Source organism: Canis lupus, chromosome 7 (assembly GCF_048164855.1).
Source record: "Canis lupus baileyi chromosome 7, mCanLup2.hap1, whole genome shotgun sequence".
Lineage (NCBI taxonomy): Eukaryota > Metazoa > Chordata > Mammalia > Carnivora > Canidae > Canis > Canis lupus.
In genome coordinates this window covers 32,409,113-32,425,306 of record NC_132844.1, presented here as the reverse complement: position 1 = coordinate 32,425,306, position 16,194 = coordinate 32,409,113, and the positions used below count along the sequence as shown (strand labels likewise).

At 40.0% G+C, this 16,194-nt stretch overlaps 1 protein-coding gene across 4 annotated transcripts in view; it reads right to left on the bottom strand.

The window, feature by feature from the left end:
• HMGN3 (high mobility group nucleosomal binding domain 3) overlaps positions 1-7,927 on the bottom strand; it is a 32,580-nt gene extending 24,653 nt beyond the window's left edge. For 2 of the 4 annotated variants that reach the window (XM_072832290.1, XM_072832287.1), the window contains exon 1: positions 7,604-7,861. In XM_072832290.1, coding sequence (XP_072688391.1) covers positions 7,604-7,846 — 243 coding nt within the window. In that variant the 5' untranslated portion in view covers positions 7,847-7,861. Of the gene's footprint in view, positions 1-7,603 lie in introns of all 4 variants that reach the window. The other 2 variants (XM_072832288.1, XM_072832289.1) reach the window with 2 other exon arrangements.
• Positions 7,928-16,194: the final 8,267 nt, after the last annotated feature.

Here is a 16,194-nt window from a genome sequence, read left to right as displayed (position 1 = left end):
AGAATTGAATTTTGCAACCAATTTTGAAATTTAAAACCATTTTTTTCTGTTTTCCTACTTCTGAATATGTGTATAATTTACTTCAAATATGCATTTGCCTTGGACATTTCTAAATGGCCCTGTTTCTGGGTATGTCCACAAGACATAATAATATAGGACTCAATAAATACCTTGGCCAGGAAATAATACTTGATGTGACTGAACTGTTCTAAGAAGATAGTGAGATGTACAAAAAATAAGCAGCCAGTGAAAAAGGAATTCAACATTTTGATTTGGTTTGTTATCTTCAACACTGATTTTTAAATTACTCAGGAGACTAACATCATATTTCAACTTACTAGGTACTGTGAAAGCAGACAGCTTAAATGGTGTTTATTTCAGTCACCATTTCCAAATTGTACCCTGCAGGAAAGTGGAATATATTTAACTTTGGTGTAAACAAAAGCAGTGTTTTAGGTGGAAAATACAGGAAGAGAGGATCACTTGATAACTGATTTGCCAAGGGAATTTTAATGTTATATGGAGATATTTTAAAATATATTTTTTTCTTTGAGAAAAACCAGCCGTGTAAAAATGCACCAGATTAAAGCTTATGTTCCTTCAAAAACTACATTTGTTATTTGGTTGGTGAACACCTACTTCTAGAACCACAGTTAATTAAACATGCAAGGTGAGATCTATTTGCTCCCTATCCACAGAGTGTGGCATTTGCCTTCCTACAAAATGGAAGCATGGTGCTTTTCATAAGTCTACTATTCCACTGTAGTTCTTTGAATAATTGAAAATACCATCGTTTCAATAATGAACATCCACTTACTGTTTTACATATGCCAGGTGCTGTGCTAAGTATTTTGCATTCCCCATCTCATTTAATTCCCCCAACAACCCAATGAGGTAGAAACTATTTGTATCCCTGTTTTATAGACAAGAAAACTGAGTCATAAAGATTTAGAAACTTTAGAAGTTTATGGAGAAGTTAAGCAATGTCCCCTAAATTATACCACTAATAAATGTCAGAACGACACCAGACAACCTCCTCAACAAGTATATGAAATAATTAAATTACTACTTTCTTCCCATGAAAATGATTCACTCATACACTTGTTCAACAAATTTTACCTGTGCTAGGAGCATGGGGTGTTAGAAACATCAGAACCATCAAATATTTCATGGTCAAATCAAATTACGAAGATTATAAAGTTAATTCTAAATTAGGTAATCAAATAACATGTGCCAATGTAGAAATATGGTGCTTGTCACATAACCACCTTTAAAATACAAGAGAGTGGTTAAAAGAAAGGCATGAAGGCCATGAAGTCACTTGATCTTTACTAATGAGGGAGGGCAGTTACTGCACAATGTAATCTCAACTGCTAACCAGGCCTTGAATTTAACTTCCTCATACTTCAAAGAAAGCAAGACTTCACAGGAAAGACCAATGACAGATCACCTTTAATAACAAACTAGTACTGACCCTCTAGAGATTTTTTTAAAAAAACAGCTATAACCTCCAACCCTTTTAACCAAACAACTTCTTGTCAATGTTTTTTTCTTTGGATGTGCTTTAGCCAAACCTTTCAATTCTCATAGCTTTTCTTGTGGCTCATTATCATTTCTTGCCATAAGTATAAATACTTACATATGTATATTACCTACTCTGTCAGACTAAAAGATCCTTAAAAATGAGAGCATTTACTCATTCACTGCAAAAAGAATTTGAAAAAAAAAATTCACTTATTTCCCAACATGATGGTGCTTTGCATAAAGGTGATGCTCAATAAATGTTTATTTAATATGAAATGAGTGAATCAATGAATAAAATGTACAAGCCTGTCATTTTGGAGCCTTTACTCAAACACAGGTACCGTATCAACATTAACTCAAACTCAGCAAGCACTTACGGATGGCATACTACATGTAGTTAGGCTCTTTCATATTCATACTAGAAAACTCAATATGGTTAAAAAGGGTATTCATCCTAAATTGATTTAAGATTCAATTCAATCCTTATTAAAATCATGGGAGGTACTTTGTAGGAGTCTATAAGCTGATTCTAACATTTATATGGAAGTGCAAAGAATATAAGATGAAACAATTTTGAAAAAGAAGTAGAGGACTGACACTACCAGAATTCGGATCTTACTACAAAACCATAATAATCGTGATAATGTGGTATTGACGTAAGCACAGACTTACAGACAATGGAAAATAACGGAGAGCCCAGAAAGAAACTTTACATTGATGACAAACTGGTTTTCCACAAGGGTACCTAAGCAATTTAGTGGGAACAAAGGATGGTCTTTTCAACAACTGGTGTTGGGAAAACTGTCTATCAATGTGCCAAAAGAAATGAAAAAAGATACCCAACAAAACGAGAGAGAGCAAATTTAAACCCTTATCTCACACTAGATACATTAACTCAAAGTGGATCATAGAACTAAACACGAGAGTGGAAACTATAAAAAACTTCTACGAGAAAATACCTGTGGATTAGGCAAAGATTTATTAGATGTGATGCTAAATGGATTTTATCAAAATAAAAAAAAAACTTGTTTTCCAAAGGCATCATTAAGATAAATTATTTTATTTTTAAGATAAATTATTTTAAAAAGTCAAAGACTGGAAGAAAGTATCTACAAATCATACAGCTAATAAAGGACTTGTATACAGAATATTTAAAGAACTCTAACAACTCAAGACAACTCAATTAAAAAATGGGCAGAATATCTGAATAGACATTTTACCTAAGAGATACATTATGCTAGTAAGCACATAAAAAGATGCCCATCATCATCAGTTATCACGGAAATGTAAATTACATTTATTAGGATGGCTATAAGCATAAAAAATGACAATACCAGGTATGAGCAAGGATATAGAGACAATGGCACCTCATCCACTGATGGTATGTAAAAATCACTTTGGAAAAGAGTTTAAAAGTTTCTTAAGCTGTTAAAAATACTTTCATACCACCCACCAGTTCTATGGTTAGGAAACTTCCCAAGAGAAATGAAAATATGTCCATGCAAGACTTACATATAAATATTCACGGCAACATTATTCATAATAACTGAAAACTGGAACAATACAAATGTCCATCCATTTGCGAAAGTATAAAGAAAGAATGGAATATCACTGGGCAACAGAAAAGAATGAAGTACAGATTCATGCTACAACATATATGAATATGTTCATATATGAACCTCAGAAATACCACGCTGAAAGAAACCAGACACAAAAGATTGTGTATTGTTTGATTCCTTTTATATAAAATTTCCAGAGAAGGCAAATCTAGAGTCAGGAACTTAGTGGTTGCCTGAAACTGGGGTGGGAGCAGAGATTGGATGCAAGCAACTTCAGAAACTTTCGGAGTGACGGAAATGGTTCCAAACTGGATTATGGTAATGTTACAGAACTCTGTAAGTTTACTTAAAATTACTGACTTCCATACTTTGAAAAGATTAATAGACATTATGGTAAACAGATCATACCTCAAATAAAACTTTTTTTTGAAAGGAAATTATACTGCCATCCACACTGCTTGATTGTTGCTAGAGTGTCAGTATCATTCAGCACTTGGCAGTGATACTTCCAATCTTTTTTAGCAGATTGGTTTTAAAAATCACATCTCCTTATTCTTAATAATACACATTTCTTTGATCTTTAACAAAACGGAACATTTCATCTAGTTGAGTCTGCTATTTTCTTATAAGGATATACTTCTTTTCCATAAGGACATGTGAGACTTTTATCTTTTTGAAATAGCAAACCTTTTTCAGTGATATGTGATACAAATGTTTTTTCCCAGTTTTTCGTGTTTAAGATTTTGTTAACAATGGGTTTTTGTCATATTGAAATATTCATTTTCACGCAGTCACATCCATCTGTATTTTCATTTACAGAGTCTGTCTCTGGTGTTATGACATGTGATATTCTTTTGAAACATTAATCAGAAACCTTGAATACTGTTAGTTAAGCATCCCTTGTGCCAAGCCCAGCACTACTGGGCCTTTCCACTTTAAGAAAAGAGATAGAACCTAATTTCAAATTTCAAAGCTGGAGGCAGATAGCCTTTTCTTCCTTAAGCCTTTTGAATATAAAGAGACACTAATGTTTACACCCAAAATTAATGAACAATTGCCTCATTAGAGAATTTCTGATGTGATGATATACCAGCCATTTCCAATAGCTCCAGTGATGAGGTACTGGGAAAAAAAGGATGTGAAAATGTGTTTGCTGTTGCTAATCATGCCAGGACCATGAGTCTAGGCCTCACTGGCTGATGCCTCTTTGTAGAACATCATATCATCACATAATAACGTGACCACAGCAGGCATTCATGGATGTCTGACCAGAACAGTCTAGAATTTAGTTACTCATTATCTCACTCCCACCTGCATATTATCATTTTCCCTGCTATTCCACTCACTACTAAAAGGTGGTGGGTGACCCTTCACCCTTCTTAGGTAACAAATACTGGCAAGTGAACTTTATTCGAATTTTGCAAACTCGGGAAGAGATCTAATGCTAACTAAAGAACTCCTTACTATTGAGTGCATATTGCTTCAAAAAATTCTACAACAGTCATTAAAAAAACATTTGGTTTAATGTAACTATAACTATCACACACAAAGATATAGATAATACAAAGATATGATTAAGAAATAAAAAAAACGTTTTAAATTAATGTGGATATTATGGTCTTTAAGTTGTATAAACTGAGGCCTGCTTATATTAAGATACAATCAGAAGAGATATTTAAATGGCTGATAAAAGAAAATGACTGCGTTTTTCTCTGTATGTATTTAAGTCCTAACATACACTCGCAAGACCAGCCCAAATTCAACCTTCTTTCCCTACCAATCCTACAGCATTTAGAATCCTATACCTATATTCTGGGACACAAATACAGTCTTAATGTTACTGAAGTGCTTTGGGCCCACTACTTTTATCACCTTCAACGAATTAAATATAAGCTTCATGAGAGCAAACTATGTATCCCTATGACATTAAAGCAGTGCTAGGATTCCAGATTTTACTCTGCAGAAAGCCTAAACAGGTGTTCATTAAATAATTTTTTTTTTTTTATTTTGGAGAAACCTGATGAGGTAAAAGTATTGTGAAGGCACTTAAAAATTTATTATAATGTAAAACAGGCAGTCCTTGAGTCAAGAAAAATAATGTGTAGAATGTAAATGCTTTCATAGCTACCCAAGCTTTACAGCTTTCAAAGAATTTAGGCACAGATGGTCTTCAGTTCTTTTCTAGCATCTAGGTAGGCTTTACCTAATGAAAGTGGTTTCCTGTGTAAGCTTCAGTGAGCTCCCAGGATTCCATAAGGTAGCTCTAAGATGTGAGTGGTAGATGGGATGGCCATGGAGGCTATGTTTAATTTGTGGCTGCTTTTGTCCAGGTATCAGCTTTAGGCTCCAGGTATAAATGAAAAGCCTTCCTATTAGTCAAGGACAAGTTTTCCATCTCTGAAGAAAACTCTGATGTCCTGAGGGATGACATTTAGGTGCTTGTACACCTGGCTGCCGTCTTCATAGGAACTCCTTGCCTTCCATAGAAACAAAACAATAACCAAAAGCCAGTTCCTCTACCGTTTTTCTTTTCTTCCCCTCTGCTTAGGAAAGGTGGACAGTGAGGGCAAGTAAGAATGGTTTCCCCAACTCTGGCCATAACATCAGGGACTCTAGTACATCAAGGTCTGTTGTAATAATGGGTTTGTGCACACCTTTTTGTTCATTTAGATTTGTTAATAATTCTCAAGAAAAGGGATGGCATTAATTCACTCTATATCTCATTTCTTGATGGTTAGTTTTTTCGACTCTACTAGAATTCCCAACCTAGTCACTGAAAGCTCAGATGAATGCTGAAAATGGTGGCATCAATTTAAATACCCTAGTTCTAGTAAAACAGGGCTGAAAAACAAAATTCTCATAAACATTAAATTCAAGTGATGAATGTCAAGTATTAGTACTCTTAATATGCCATCCATCTTCTCAGGCTCCTAATCTCTTTGCATTTCCTAAATTCGTCTTGACCCACCCACAACTAAATGAAGAGAATGAATAAATAATGTTCTAAAGTAGGGACTTTGAACCTACAGTATCTAATTAAATCTTTGGTTCTAGTCATTGGTCGGTGAAATGTTGGGTAACTCCTGCCTTTAAGCCCTAGCGCAATGGCCTTAACTAAGCCTCTCAAGGTGTAGTGAGTGAGCAGTAAAGGAACTAGGGCAAGTCAAACTCTTCCCAAGCACACAGTAGGTGCACAATAAACTCTAAGATGAACAACAACAAACTTCTGTTGCATTTTTTTTTTTTAAAGTGGAGGAGGCCAGCTCCCCACCACATTCTCCATAATGGCAAGTAGGAAGGCAAAAAAAAAAAAAGCTCCTGTAATTTTAAAACTTCCGTATTTTCAACGGAGGCATGCACTTCTGTAGCTGATCATAAAGCGGGGCAGGTATTCGTAATTCTGCCTCACGTTTAAGGCACCGCCTGGTTTACAGCCCTGGCGAGCCGGGAGGGTGCCAGGCTCCCCCTGGTCACAGCGGCCGCACGCGCGGCTTCGGAGGGCGGAGGAGAGCCCTCCCCGGCCCTCCCCGGCCCTCCCCGGGGCAGCGAGCGGGGGCGGCCGCGCTCGGGGGCCACGCGCTCCGCCGTGCGAGACACCTGGGCCCGCGGCCCGCGCGGAAGGGGGCGTCCGAGCCCCCAGGTCCCCGGGAGCCCCGAGGGGCGCGGGAGCGCGCGCAGCCCGCCTTTCCCGAGCGCGTGTGGGTGAGGGCGGCCGGAGGGGGGCCGCGGCCCGTGCCCTTGGCGGCCACAGCGGGCGCCTGCAGCGCCGTCCCGTGCGGCCCGCGGCCAGCTCCGCCGCGCCCTCCGCGCCCGCCGCGCAGCGCCCGCAGGTCCCGGCCGCCCGGCCCCGCCTGCGCCGGCCCCAGCCCTGATTGACACTGGAGTTGGTACATACGGGTCTGCAGCGGAGGCGAGCAGGGGGGTGAGGCGAGCAGGGGGGTGAGTGCTATTTTAAACATGGCTTTCCCTTCCCTTGGCCTCAGAGCCGACGCGGCGCGCCCAGCAGCGGGCTAGGCCCACCTGGGAATAACCCCAACATCTGCCCGACTTGTTTGTTTGTTTATGTATTTATTAGGATCTCCCCATGCACGGACTTGTTTCACCCCCCCGCTCCCCGCTCCCCCCTCCCCAACACTGCTTCCTCTCCACGCTAATCGCAACCCGGCAGTTTCAAAGAGGAAACTCCCCTCCTAGAAGAGGGGGAATGGAAGGCTCTTTTGCTGCTTCTTGTTCGAGGTGGAAACCATTCCAGCTAGCAGGAGTTCAAAACGAAGGGAAGCCGCGTCGCTGGAGAGAAAGTAACACTGAGGAATCGATAAGGACGGACGGAGGGAGGGAGGGAGGGAGGGAGGGAGGGAAGCTCTGCAACAGGCATCTGAAAACAAGCGTGGAGAAGCAAAGGGATTCGCAATTCCTGACTTACTCCCAAGCGCATTCCGCGCAATCCACTGCAGTGACCAGATCGGCTGTAAGCACAATTTGGAGGCCTTTGAAATCTTTTTTTGGGGGGGAAGACTTACCTTTCTCTTCGGCATAATGATTACGTTCGTGCGGCTAAAAAGTAAAGCAACGGGCTGGAACTGCAGACGCCGCCGCTGGATGCCGCCGCTGCAGCTGCTCACGCGCAGGGCACGGCGTAGCCCGGCCTCTCCGACCTGCACCTCGGCGGCTCCCTCCAGGGGCCCTCTACTCGCTCGCCTCCCCGCTCCTCCAATGAGGAGCCCCGGCAGCCGGCCGCGAGGCCCCATTGGCTGCGGCAACATTCTAAATTCCACGAGGGCACGCCCACCCCGGCGCACACGGTAAGCGCTGTTGTAGTTTCCACTTCACCGAAAAAAATCTGCCTGGTGACTGAGCATGCCCAGTTCATCTAGTAACCCCCAAGCCACACGGTCCTGGAGTTTCATTGTTTGGCTGCTCCCTCTTTGGATCCTGTCAGTAGGAACAGTGTGGGCCTTTATAGTCGGGGCGGGGCGGGGGGGGGGCAGTAAGCATACACACCAACTTTATAGTGTAAGTGTATGCACAGCCGGCACTTGATAACGATTCCTACCCTATAAAGGCTTGTCATGGATGTTAGTTAGGTGATGGAGACTTGTAAGAGTGAGTGTGTTCTGGGAGAGTGTGGCAATTTCAGAGGGCCTCAGTTTCCCCTTTTAGATATCTAGTGACAATAGTCGCTGAAGTTACTTACTTTTAATTTCCTAAAATCTGTGATTACAAATCACGCACTAATTCAGCCAACTTCAAACTAGGCTTGAAGGTGAATAGGGTATGTTTGATATGGAACTTAGGAAAAGAATGAACAAGATCAGATTATTTATATTTGAAACATATATTTAAAATATACATAATTTAATGTTTCTCAAAGTTCTGCAAGGCATTAGACTGGCATTGCAGAGACGTTTCTGAATTTGTTTTATGAGACCAGTTTTACCCTGATACCAAAATCAGTGTAAGATGTCAAAAGAAAAGAGAGCTATGGACCAATATCCTTTATAAACATAGACACAAAAATCTTGAACAAAATTTTAGTAAATCAAACCCAATAACACTTGAAAGGATAAGACATCATGACCATGGAGTTTATCCTTGGAATTCAAAGTTGGTTTAACATCTGAAAATCAACCAGTGTAATTCACTATATTAATAGAATAAAGTAAAAAACCAATACAATCATTTTAGCAGATACAGGAAAAGCACTAGTGAATGGGTATGCAAACTGTGGTAACCATATACAATACAATATTACTCAGCAATAAAAGGGAACAAAATATTTCTACATGAATGAATGCCAAATACAAGATGCCATGTGAAAGAAGTCAAATACAAAAGACCATACTGAATAATTTCATTCTTAAGAAATTATAGAAAAAGCAAAATTAGGCAAGCTTAGTTTCGTAATCACACTGGAAGGCAAAAATTGACATCGTAGGAAAATATATTGAAGTCTTACACCACAAACTTGGCCAAATCGACTTTGGTCATGCACAGCCTACAAAAATGCATTAAATAATGTCATCAAGTAATTAATTTTAATGCTTACCTTTTTTTCTTTATTAATTTTCAAAATAATGAGTTGACATCCTAGCAAACTCCAGAAGTGGTCAATGACTTTCTTTTTGAAAGAAAGTTCTTTAGGAACTCATGAATTTTTATACATTTGGTGTGCTTCGACCTATTGCTATTATTGCTATTTTTACTATTTTTTTATGCTCATACTGCCCCAGTATGAATTCTTTTTCAAGTTGGTCCTTTTGACATGATCCCAATTGTCTTTGATAGATTTCTTACTTTCAGGAAGTCAGTGGATCACAATATACTCAAATAACTCAGATAAAATCAATTCTTTGAGAATTGGATAAAAACTTTGAGATTAATAATTTTATCATAAAAATCATATTTATAATGGAATTGTCTTGGAAGAGAGTTAATTTGCAAAATGCTTGGTGGTTAAAAGAAAAAAAAAAGCCAGTGAAGACATTTTTAATAAGATATGTGTGGGAAGGATGCTGGGTAGCACTTGTAATCTGGGTTGAAAATTTTTTTCTTTATGGAGATCAAAATGTTTCACAACAAAGGTAGTCTAGGGTGAATTTTTCCCTCTGATGATAAGTTGGCTTCTTTAGTTTATATTTTTAAAGACTCAACAACAGCAAACAAAATTGTAAATGTTTTTATTGTGCATAATAAAATAGCTGCAATGAACATGAAACTTGCTAGTTGGGTAAAGAAAGTTGATTGTGGGAACCTTGGGTCATTTGAGCCTCTTAGTTCATTTACAAGTGATGAAAATAACAGATTAGTTTTGAAATGAATAACAGCATCAATTCTTTTTCCTTTGAAGTGGATTGCACCTGCCTGAGCAGAACACTGGGGAATGGAAGGCTCTCCCTGTACCTTCAGGAGCTTTCAAGGTCTGAGAAAATAAGCACAGACTTCTAGAGGAAAGAGGAGTAGGCAAAGAGAATAGTTTAGTGGGTAGCTAGAATTCCAGGTTAGGAGATAAAGACACTTGAGCAGAAATGAGCGTGCCATATGCAAGACAGTGAGGAAGCAAGGTCAACCTGGTAAGAAGTAAAGACTCATTTGTTTATCAGTATATTCTGCTGAGTGTTTTACTTGCTTCAAAACATCAGCCTCTAAGCCAGTAGTCTTTCCTACAAGATGTGGAGACTATCTGAGCCAAGATAGACAATGGATAAATGGAAGGGAGTTACTGCCTGAAGAAGAAAGAAGGAAAAATTAGTGAACATATTTCTTTTCCAATTCCAATTTCTCTCTCCTTCTTTCCTACTCAAAACAGTCGGAATCGTATATCTACCTCAGCATTTTTCAAAACAGCTGGGCAAACTCATTGATGGTATCATGACTATCATTAAGGGAGAAAAAGAGTAAGAAGGGAAAAGAAAAGAAAGAGCAGAGCATGGAAAATATCACAGTGCATTTCACATGGTAAAGGTAAGTAGTGTTTTCTAAAATGTTTCCATTTTTCATACATTCATACATACACACTACACATGTACGTATATAGTTGTGTGTGCATATGTGTGTGTGTAGTAGGTGTTCTAGGCTGTGATGTGAAATGTATTTTTGGGATAGGTATTGGTGAAGAAACTTTAAAGTTACTTCACAGGGGCGCCTGGGTGGCTCAGTCGGTGAAGTGTCTGCCTTCAGCTCAGGTCATGATCCCAGGGTCCTGGGATTGAGCCTCATGTCGGGCTCTCTGCTCGGTGGGAGAGCCTGCTTCTCCCTCTCTCCCCTGCTCATGCTCTCTCTTGCCATCTCTCTGGCTGTCTCTTCCTTTCAAATAAATAAATAAAATCTTAAAAAAAAAAAAAAAGCTACTTCACGGCCCTAATAAGGCTTGTGGATCTTTGGGGTTCCAGCAGTTTCTTCCCCTGGATGAAGGGTGCTGAATCTTCAAATCTTGAACGGAAATTTTGAAGGCAAGTAATCATCTCCCTCTTGATCTTCTTCCCTCTTTTAGGCAGGCATAGGCAGGGTTTTGTTTTAATTAAAGGCAAAGTGCTGGAGAATTAATATCTAGAATCTATATAATGTTGCTTTTTATTACTCTGTAATTCTGGAATAAATTGTTTTTTAATAAATTGGTCAAAGAATTTCAAAAGGGAATGAATTTGGGAGTATAACAAAACATCAAATTAACTGACAGGAGGTGGCAAAGGAATACTCTTATTTTGTTTGTATTTTCATTGGTCAAATCTCTGGCTTGCTGGATGCTAACTTTTGAAGAGACCGTGTTTAGTTTTTACAAAGTAACCAGGTCTAAGACCTACCAAACCCAAATCACAGGAGCTGCCTGATGCAGGTTCCTAGACCCTAAGCCCAACTTACTGAATCCGAATTTTTAATGGCTGAACCTGGGAATCTGCACTTCAAACAAGTTTCTCCTATGATTCTTTTATGTATTATGTATTTATGAGAAAGTGAGAGAGCACATGCACACAAGCAGGAGGGGCCGAGGGAGAGAGAGAGAATCTCAAGCAGACTTTGACTGTAAAGCCCATCTTGGGGTTCAGTCTCACAACCCTGAGATCATGCCCTGAGCCGAAACTAAGACTTGGACGTTCAACTGACTGTACCACCCAAGCACCCCTCTCCTATGATTCTTCTCCTGGAACTTGAGAATTTTAGACTAGGCCTTAGTTCTCAAGAACTATTTGCAGAATGCCGGAACTTAGATTTGAATGATGTAAAGGCCTGCTGCCTACATAACACACTTCCAGAGAAGGAGCATAATTCAGTGGGTGAGACTTCCCTACTATGGACCTCACTTTGTATTTATGCTCCATCTCCCCTCAGTTCCAGCTTTGCTTGGCACTACATGCTCACTTTCCATTCTTCTCTCTCTTCTTCTCTACTTGCAAGGAGCCTGAAGGGTCATTTAAAAGTCTACAATTTGAGATCCCTAGAATAGCAACTCCACCCATCTTCCCAGGCAGCACTCTAGACTGCTCCTTGAGCCCCTGACAAGATTAAATTCCCTGGCCCCACATCCTCAAAGGGAACCTAACCTGCCCAAAGTTTCACAAACCACACCCTTTCAATGTTTTATTATTTCAATGATTGTATAAGCATACCTTGTAATTGCATTAACGTCAAGGGGGGCAGGGCATTCTGTGATGTAATAACAGGAACCAACTTGTTTTTCCCAGTTTTCAATCAAATTTAATCTGTGTTAGATTATTTATCCCATCTATGTTCTACAGTCTCCCCGCCTCCCCCCCCCCCCCCCCCCCCCGGTCCTTTTCAGGTTCAATCTCTGTTGTTTACCTCTCCTTCTTCTTGTTGCTGCTGCTTAAACTCATCAGAGTGTAATTAATTTGTTCTTTGTAGCTCCCAAATGACTATTTGGGGATGAATTCGCCATGCTCAGTAGCTAGAAGCCGGGACTGGGCTACATTTGTTCAGCCATCTCTTTCTGCCAGATTGGGAGCATGTCTGGTGCCAAGAGCCAGCCATGTTCAAGGAGGTGAAAGTTAAGGGAATGGACTCCTGAAGCTTCATGGTGAGGGCACAGCAAAGTAAGGACACATCTCATCCCCTTAGGGGAAAAGCTACAAGCTACAAAGTGCCAGAGACTAGTTAGGGGTTGTTGCAGATCTCTCAGACCGAGTTATACATTCTTGTAGATTCCTGCCATTGCCAGTACACTCTCAAACAGGACCACACCCTGGCTTCTAAACTGGGGATCTTGGCTACCCATTTCTAATGTCTCAAACCTCAGAATTGTTGGGATCTTGCAAATAACATCCAACAATCCCATTCCTGTCACTACTCATAATGGTCCTGCCTTTCAGGGCAGATTGAACCATTTTATTTCCTCAGTGAAAACAAATAAACAAAATCCAGGCTTAGGGAAATGAAAACCAAATTAATCATTCTGCAAAACACCATATGGCAATTGGAGAAGATTTTTCAGGTTAGCTTGGTTAATAACTGTCATAATTCTCAAGGCAATACATTTTTACCTAGAAGTGGAAAGCTAGCCTGAAAAGTGCCATAATCTTTAAGGCTGCCTTTACACAGAGTTGTTGCTTCTTTTGAAGCATGAAATTGTGTTATTCCCACAGAAAATCTCATCCTTTTCCCCCTTTCTCATTTCTACCCCCACTTCTGGGGGGTAGAACCTTTGGAACCTTTAACAAATTTTTTAAAAATTTGTTTTCTGAATAACCCAATTTACCTCTTTATATATAGGATATGTCAAAACTTTTCTGAAGTTTTAACTATTTTTTAAGTAAATGCTTATCAGAAAGCCCTGAATTTGGAGTCATAAGTCTTGAATTCAAATCCCAAGTCATTGAGCTTCAATCCCATTACTTAACCTCTTTGAACTCTGCTTTTTTTTTGTTGCTGTAAAATGACAATTACAATGTGTATCCAAGGCAGACACTGCTAGTTACCAACCCAGTATTCATACTAATCGTTGGTCTTACTGACAGAATTCTGATTTTTGGCAATAGAACTGGCCAAAGCAAAACAAAAGCTTCAGTTCTCCACTACCCCAGCAGAGAGAGGTTGCCAAGTGACACTGTTTTGGTGAGTGAGATGTGTGCAGAAGTCACAAGTTAGTAGGGGCCATACCACCTATAACAGAGCAGGGGCAGACTGAGCCCCATGGCTTATTCTGCCTTTGTTCTTCCCCTTCTCCCATCCTGGAAGTTGATAATAATATCTAGAAGTAGAGCATTTATCTTATATTCAGGAGAATGAGAGTCCCAACTCAAGGATGAAAGAGAATGACAGGTATGTGGGTCTCTGTAGTGACCCTGGATTGTACCACTCCATTACTTCTTATGCATGGAAAATAAGCACCATGTTTGATCTAGCCATGGAAGGTGGGTGCCTGTGACATGCAGCTGAATATCATCCCTAACTAATACACTGCCTCATGGAATTGGTGTGAAAATTGGAGATAATAAACTATAGGAATGCTCATATGCCTGCAGCATTGTACTTAACATATTTTGTCTGAAGAAAGTATATTATATTCCCCCATAGATTATAAAATAGAACACAAAAAAATTTTAACTTCTCCTGAATCCCTAAGGGCCTTATTATGAACATTTAGTGTAAACCTCTCAAAACTACTTTAAAATAGGCAGAGATAAATGTTATAAACAAGTCTTATTGTTGCTGCAGAATGTGCTGCCCTATACTATGGCCTACTGCCATGTATTAAGGGATGGATATGTTGGCTTGTAGCTCAACTCCATATTTGTTGTAGTACGCCTCCCTGTACTGTAGATGCTGGAATCTAAAAACCACATCCCAGAGCTCACGGGAGCTCAGGTTCTGGGTGTGATTTGGATTTGGCCACTTAGATGTACTAGCATGAGATTTGGGAAGTGGAGATTAGGAGGCGGCCACGCTAGGCTACGTCTGCTGTGTCTGCTGCTTTCTATTTTCCCGCAACAGTATCAGCAGAGATCCCAGGCACTGGCTTTGTGGGTTTTGATAGGCAGGACTCCCTGCATCCACTCTGTAGACATAGACTGTAGTGGATGTGGTGTGGTCTGCAACTGGGAGCAATGGTGGCTTCCTGATTGAGAAAGTACTTTAATTCTCATGGAGTCTTGCCGCTAGTGGAGCCCTGACTTCAGAAGAAGCCGAGCTCCTTTGATGACCTGGTTCTGGGGTGTGACTTTGGGAATTTGCTAAAAGTTAAACATGGAGTCTGTTTCTTTAGTCTTCCAGCTGTCCATAAGCCACTGACTCCTTGAATATATCTCTTCCTCCTTAAATTAGATATGTAGGTTCTGTTCTGTGCCTCTGAACATAGAGCTACCAAGCTTCTATTAGTGTTGTTTACAAAATATTTCCAGCTTTACAGAGAGCCCCTTTTTCCATATGAATCTATGATTATGGAGGCGGATATTGAGATGAGAACCGTCTGTGACCCTGAGTGACCACTGTGAGTGGAGCCCTTTGAAGTCCCCTCCAATGGATATGGGACACAAGTGAAAATAAAACTTTTATTTAAACTGTGGATATTTAGGGGGAAATTTGTTACAACAAGATTATCTATCTTATTCCAAAATGACATAGAACTTAGAACCTAAGAACTTAGGGTGCTGTTTTAATAATAAACCCTAAAATGTGTGACACTGGCTTAAGGGAATCAAAGAAACTATTGCTGAAGACTGGAGGAATGGATTTTCTGATGGTGAAACATTTGGGAAAAGTGATGCCTGCAGTAAATTGTAAGGTAAAAGGCATACCTAACCTTAGGGAAGAGGTTGAAAACATTATCATTTAATTGGCTGCTATTAGCTACATTTGGCACAATATTACAAGAAAGAGAAAAGAGATATGTTTGGAGAAGAATTGGTCAGTCTGTAAAGATAAATAGAACAGACTAGAGGGTCTACAAATTCAGAGATTCAAATGTAACTGCTTCTCAACCCAAACAGTAAAGGATAAAATTGATACTTTGAGCCACAAGGGACTATTAAAGCTCAGCTTTGTAGCAAGAATCAAATCACTGAGCATGGTTTAGGGTGTGCTGGCCTGAAATTCCTTTCTGGACCAAATGGCTCAAAATAACATAAAATGGTTCAGGGAGAAAGGTGTTCTCACTACTAGGCTCGGAACCTGTAGTTAGGAAAGGAAGGAAGGAGGAAGGGAGGGAAAGAGAGAAAGAGAGGTAGAAACTGAGGCAGAGACAGAGATGGAGACAGAGAGGGAGAGGAGGAGTGAGATAGGTGTTAGGGCAAGAGAGCACAGAAATATGACAAAATCATATGTTTAGAAAGAAAACATGGGAGTAGGTAAGAAGTCATACAAATTTGAGTTTGGAAGATGGTTTCACTGCTAAAAGAGGCACCCACCTGGATTAAATGCCATCATGGCTGGTTAAGACTTAAAATTATTCCCTACCTTGGATGGACAAGAAGTATGATGAGAAAACTGCTCACTCTCTAAGGTTAAAATATTCTTCACTGTCTACTTCAGATAAGGTCAAGAAGAATAATGGAAAAGGAAGAGCCTCCCAAAGGGAAAATCCAAGGACCATGGAGATAAATACACAGGGGAGACTTGCCTAGGAAACTTGCATGAAGCTTCTTCAGGGAAATTCCTCACC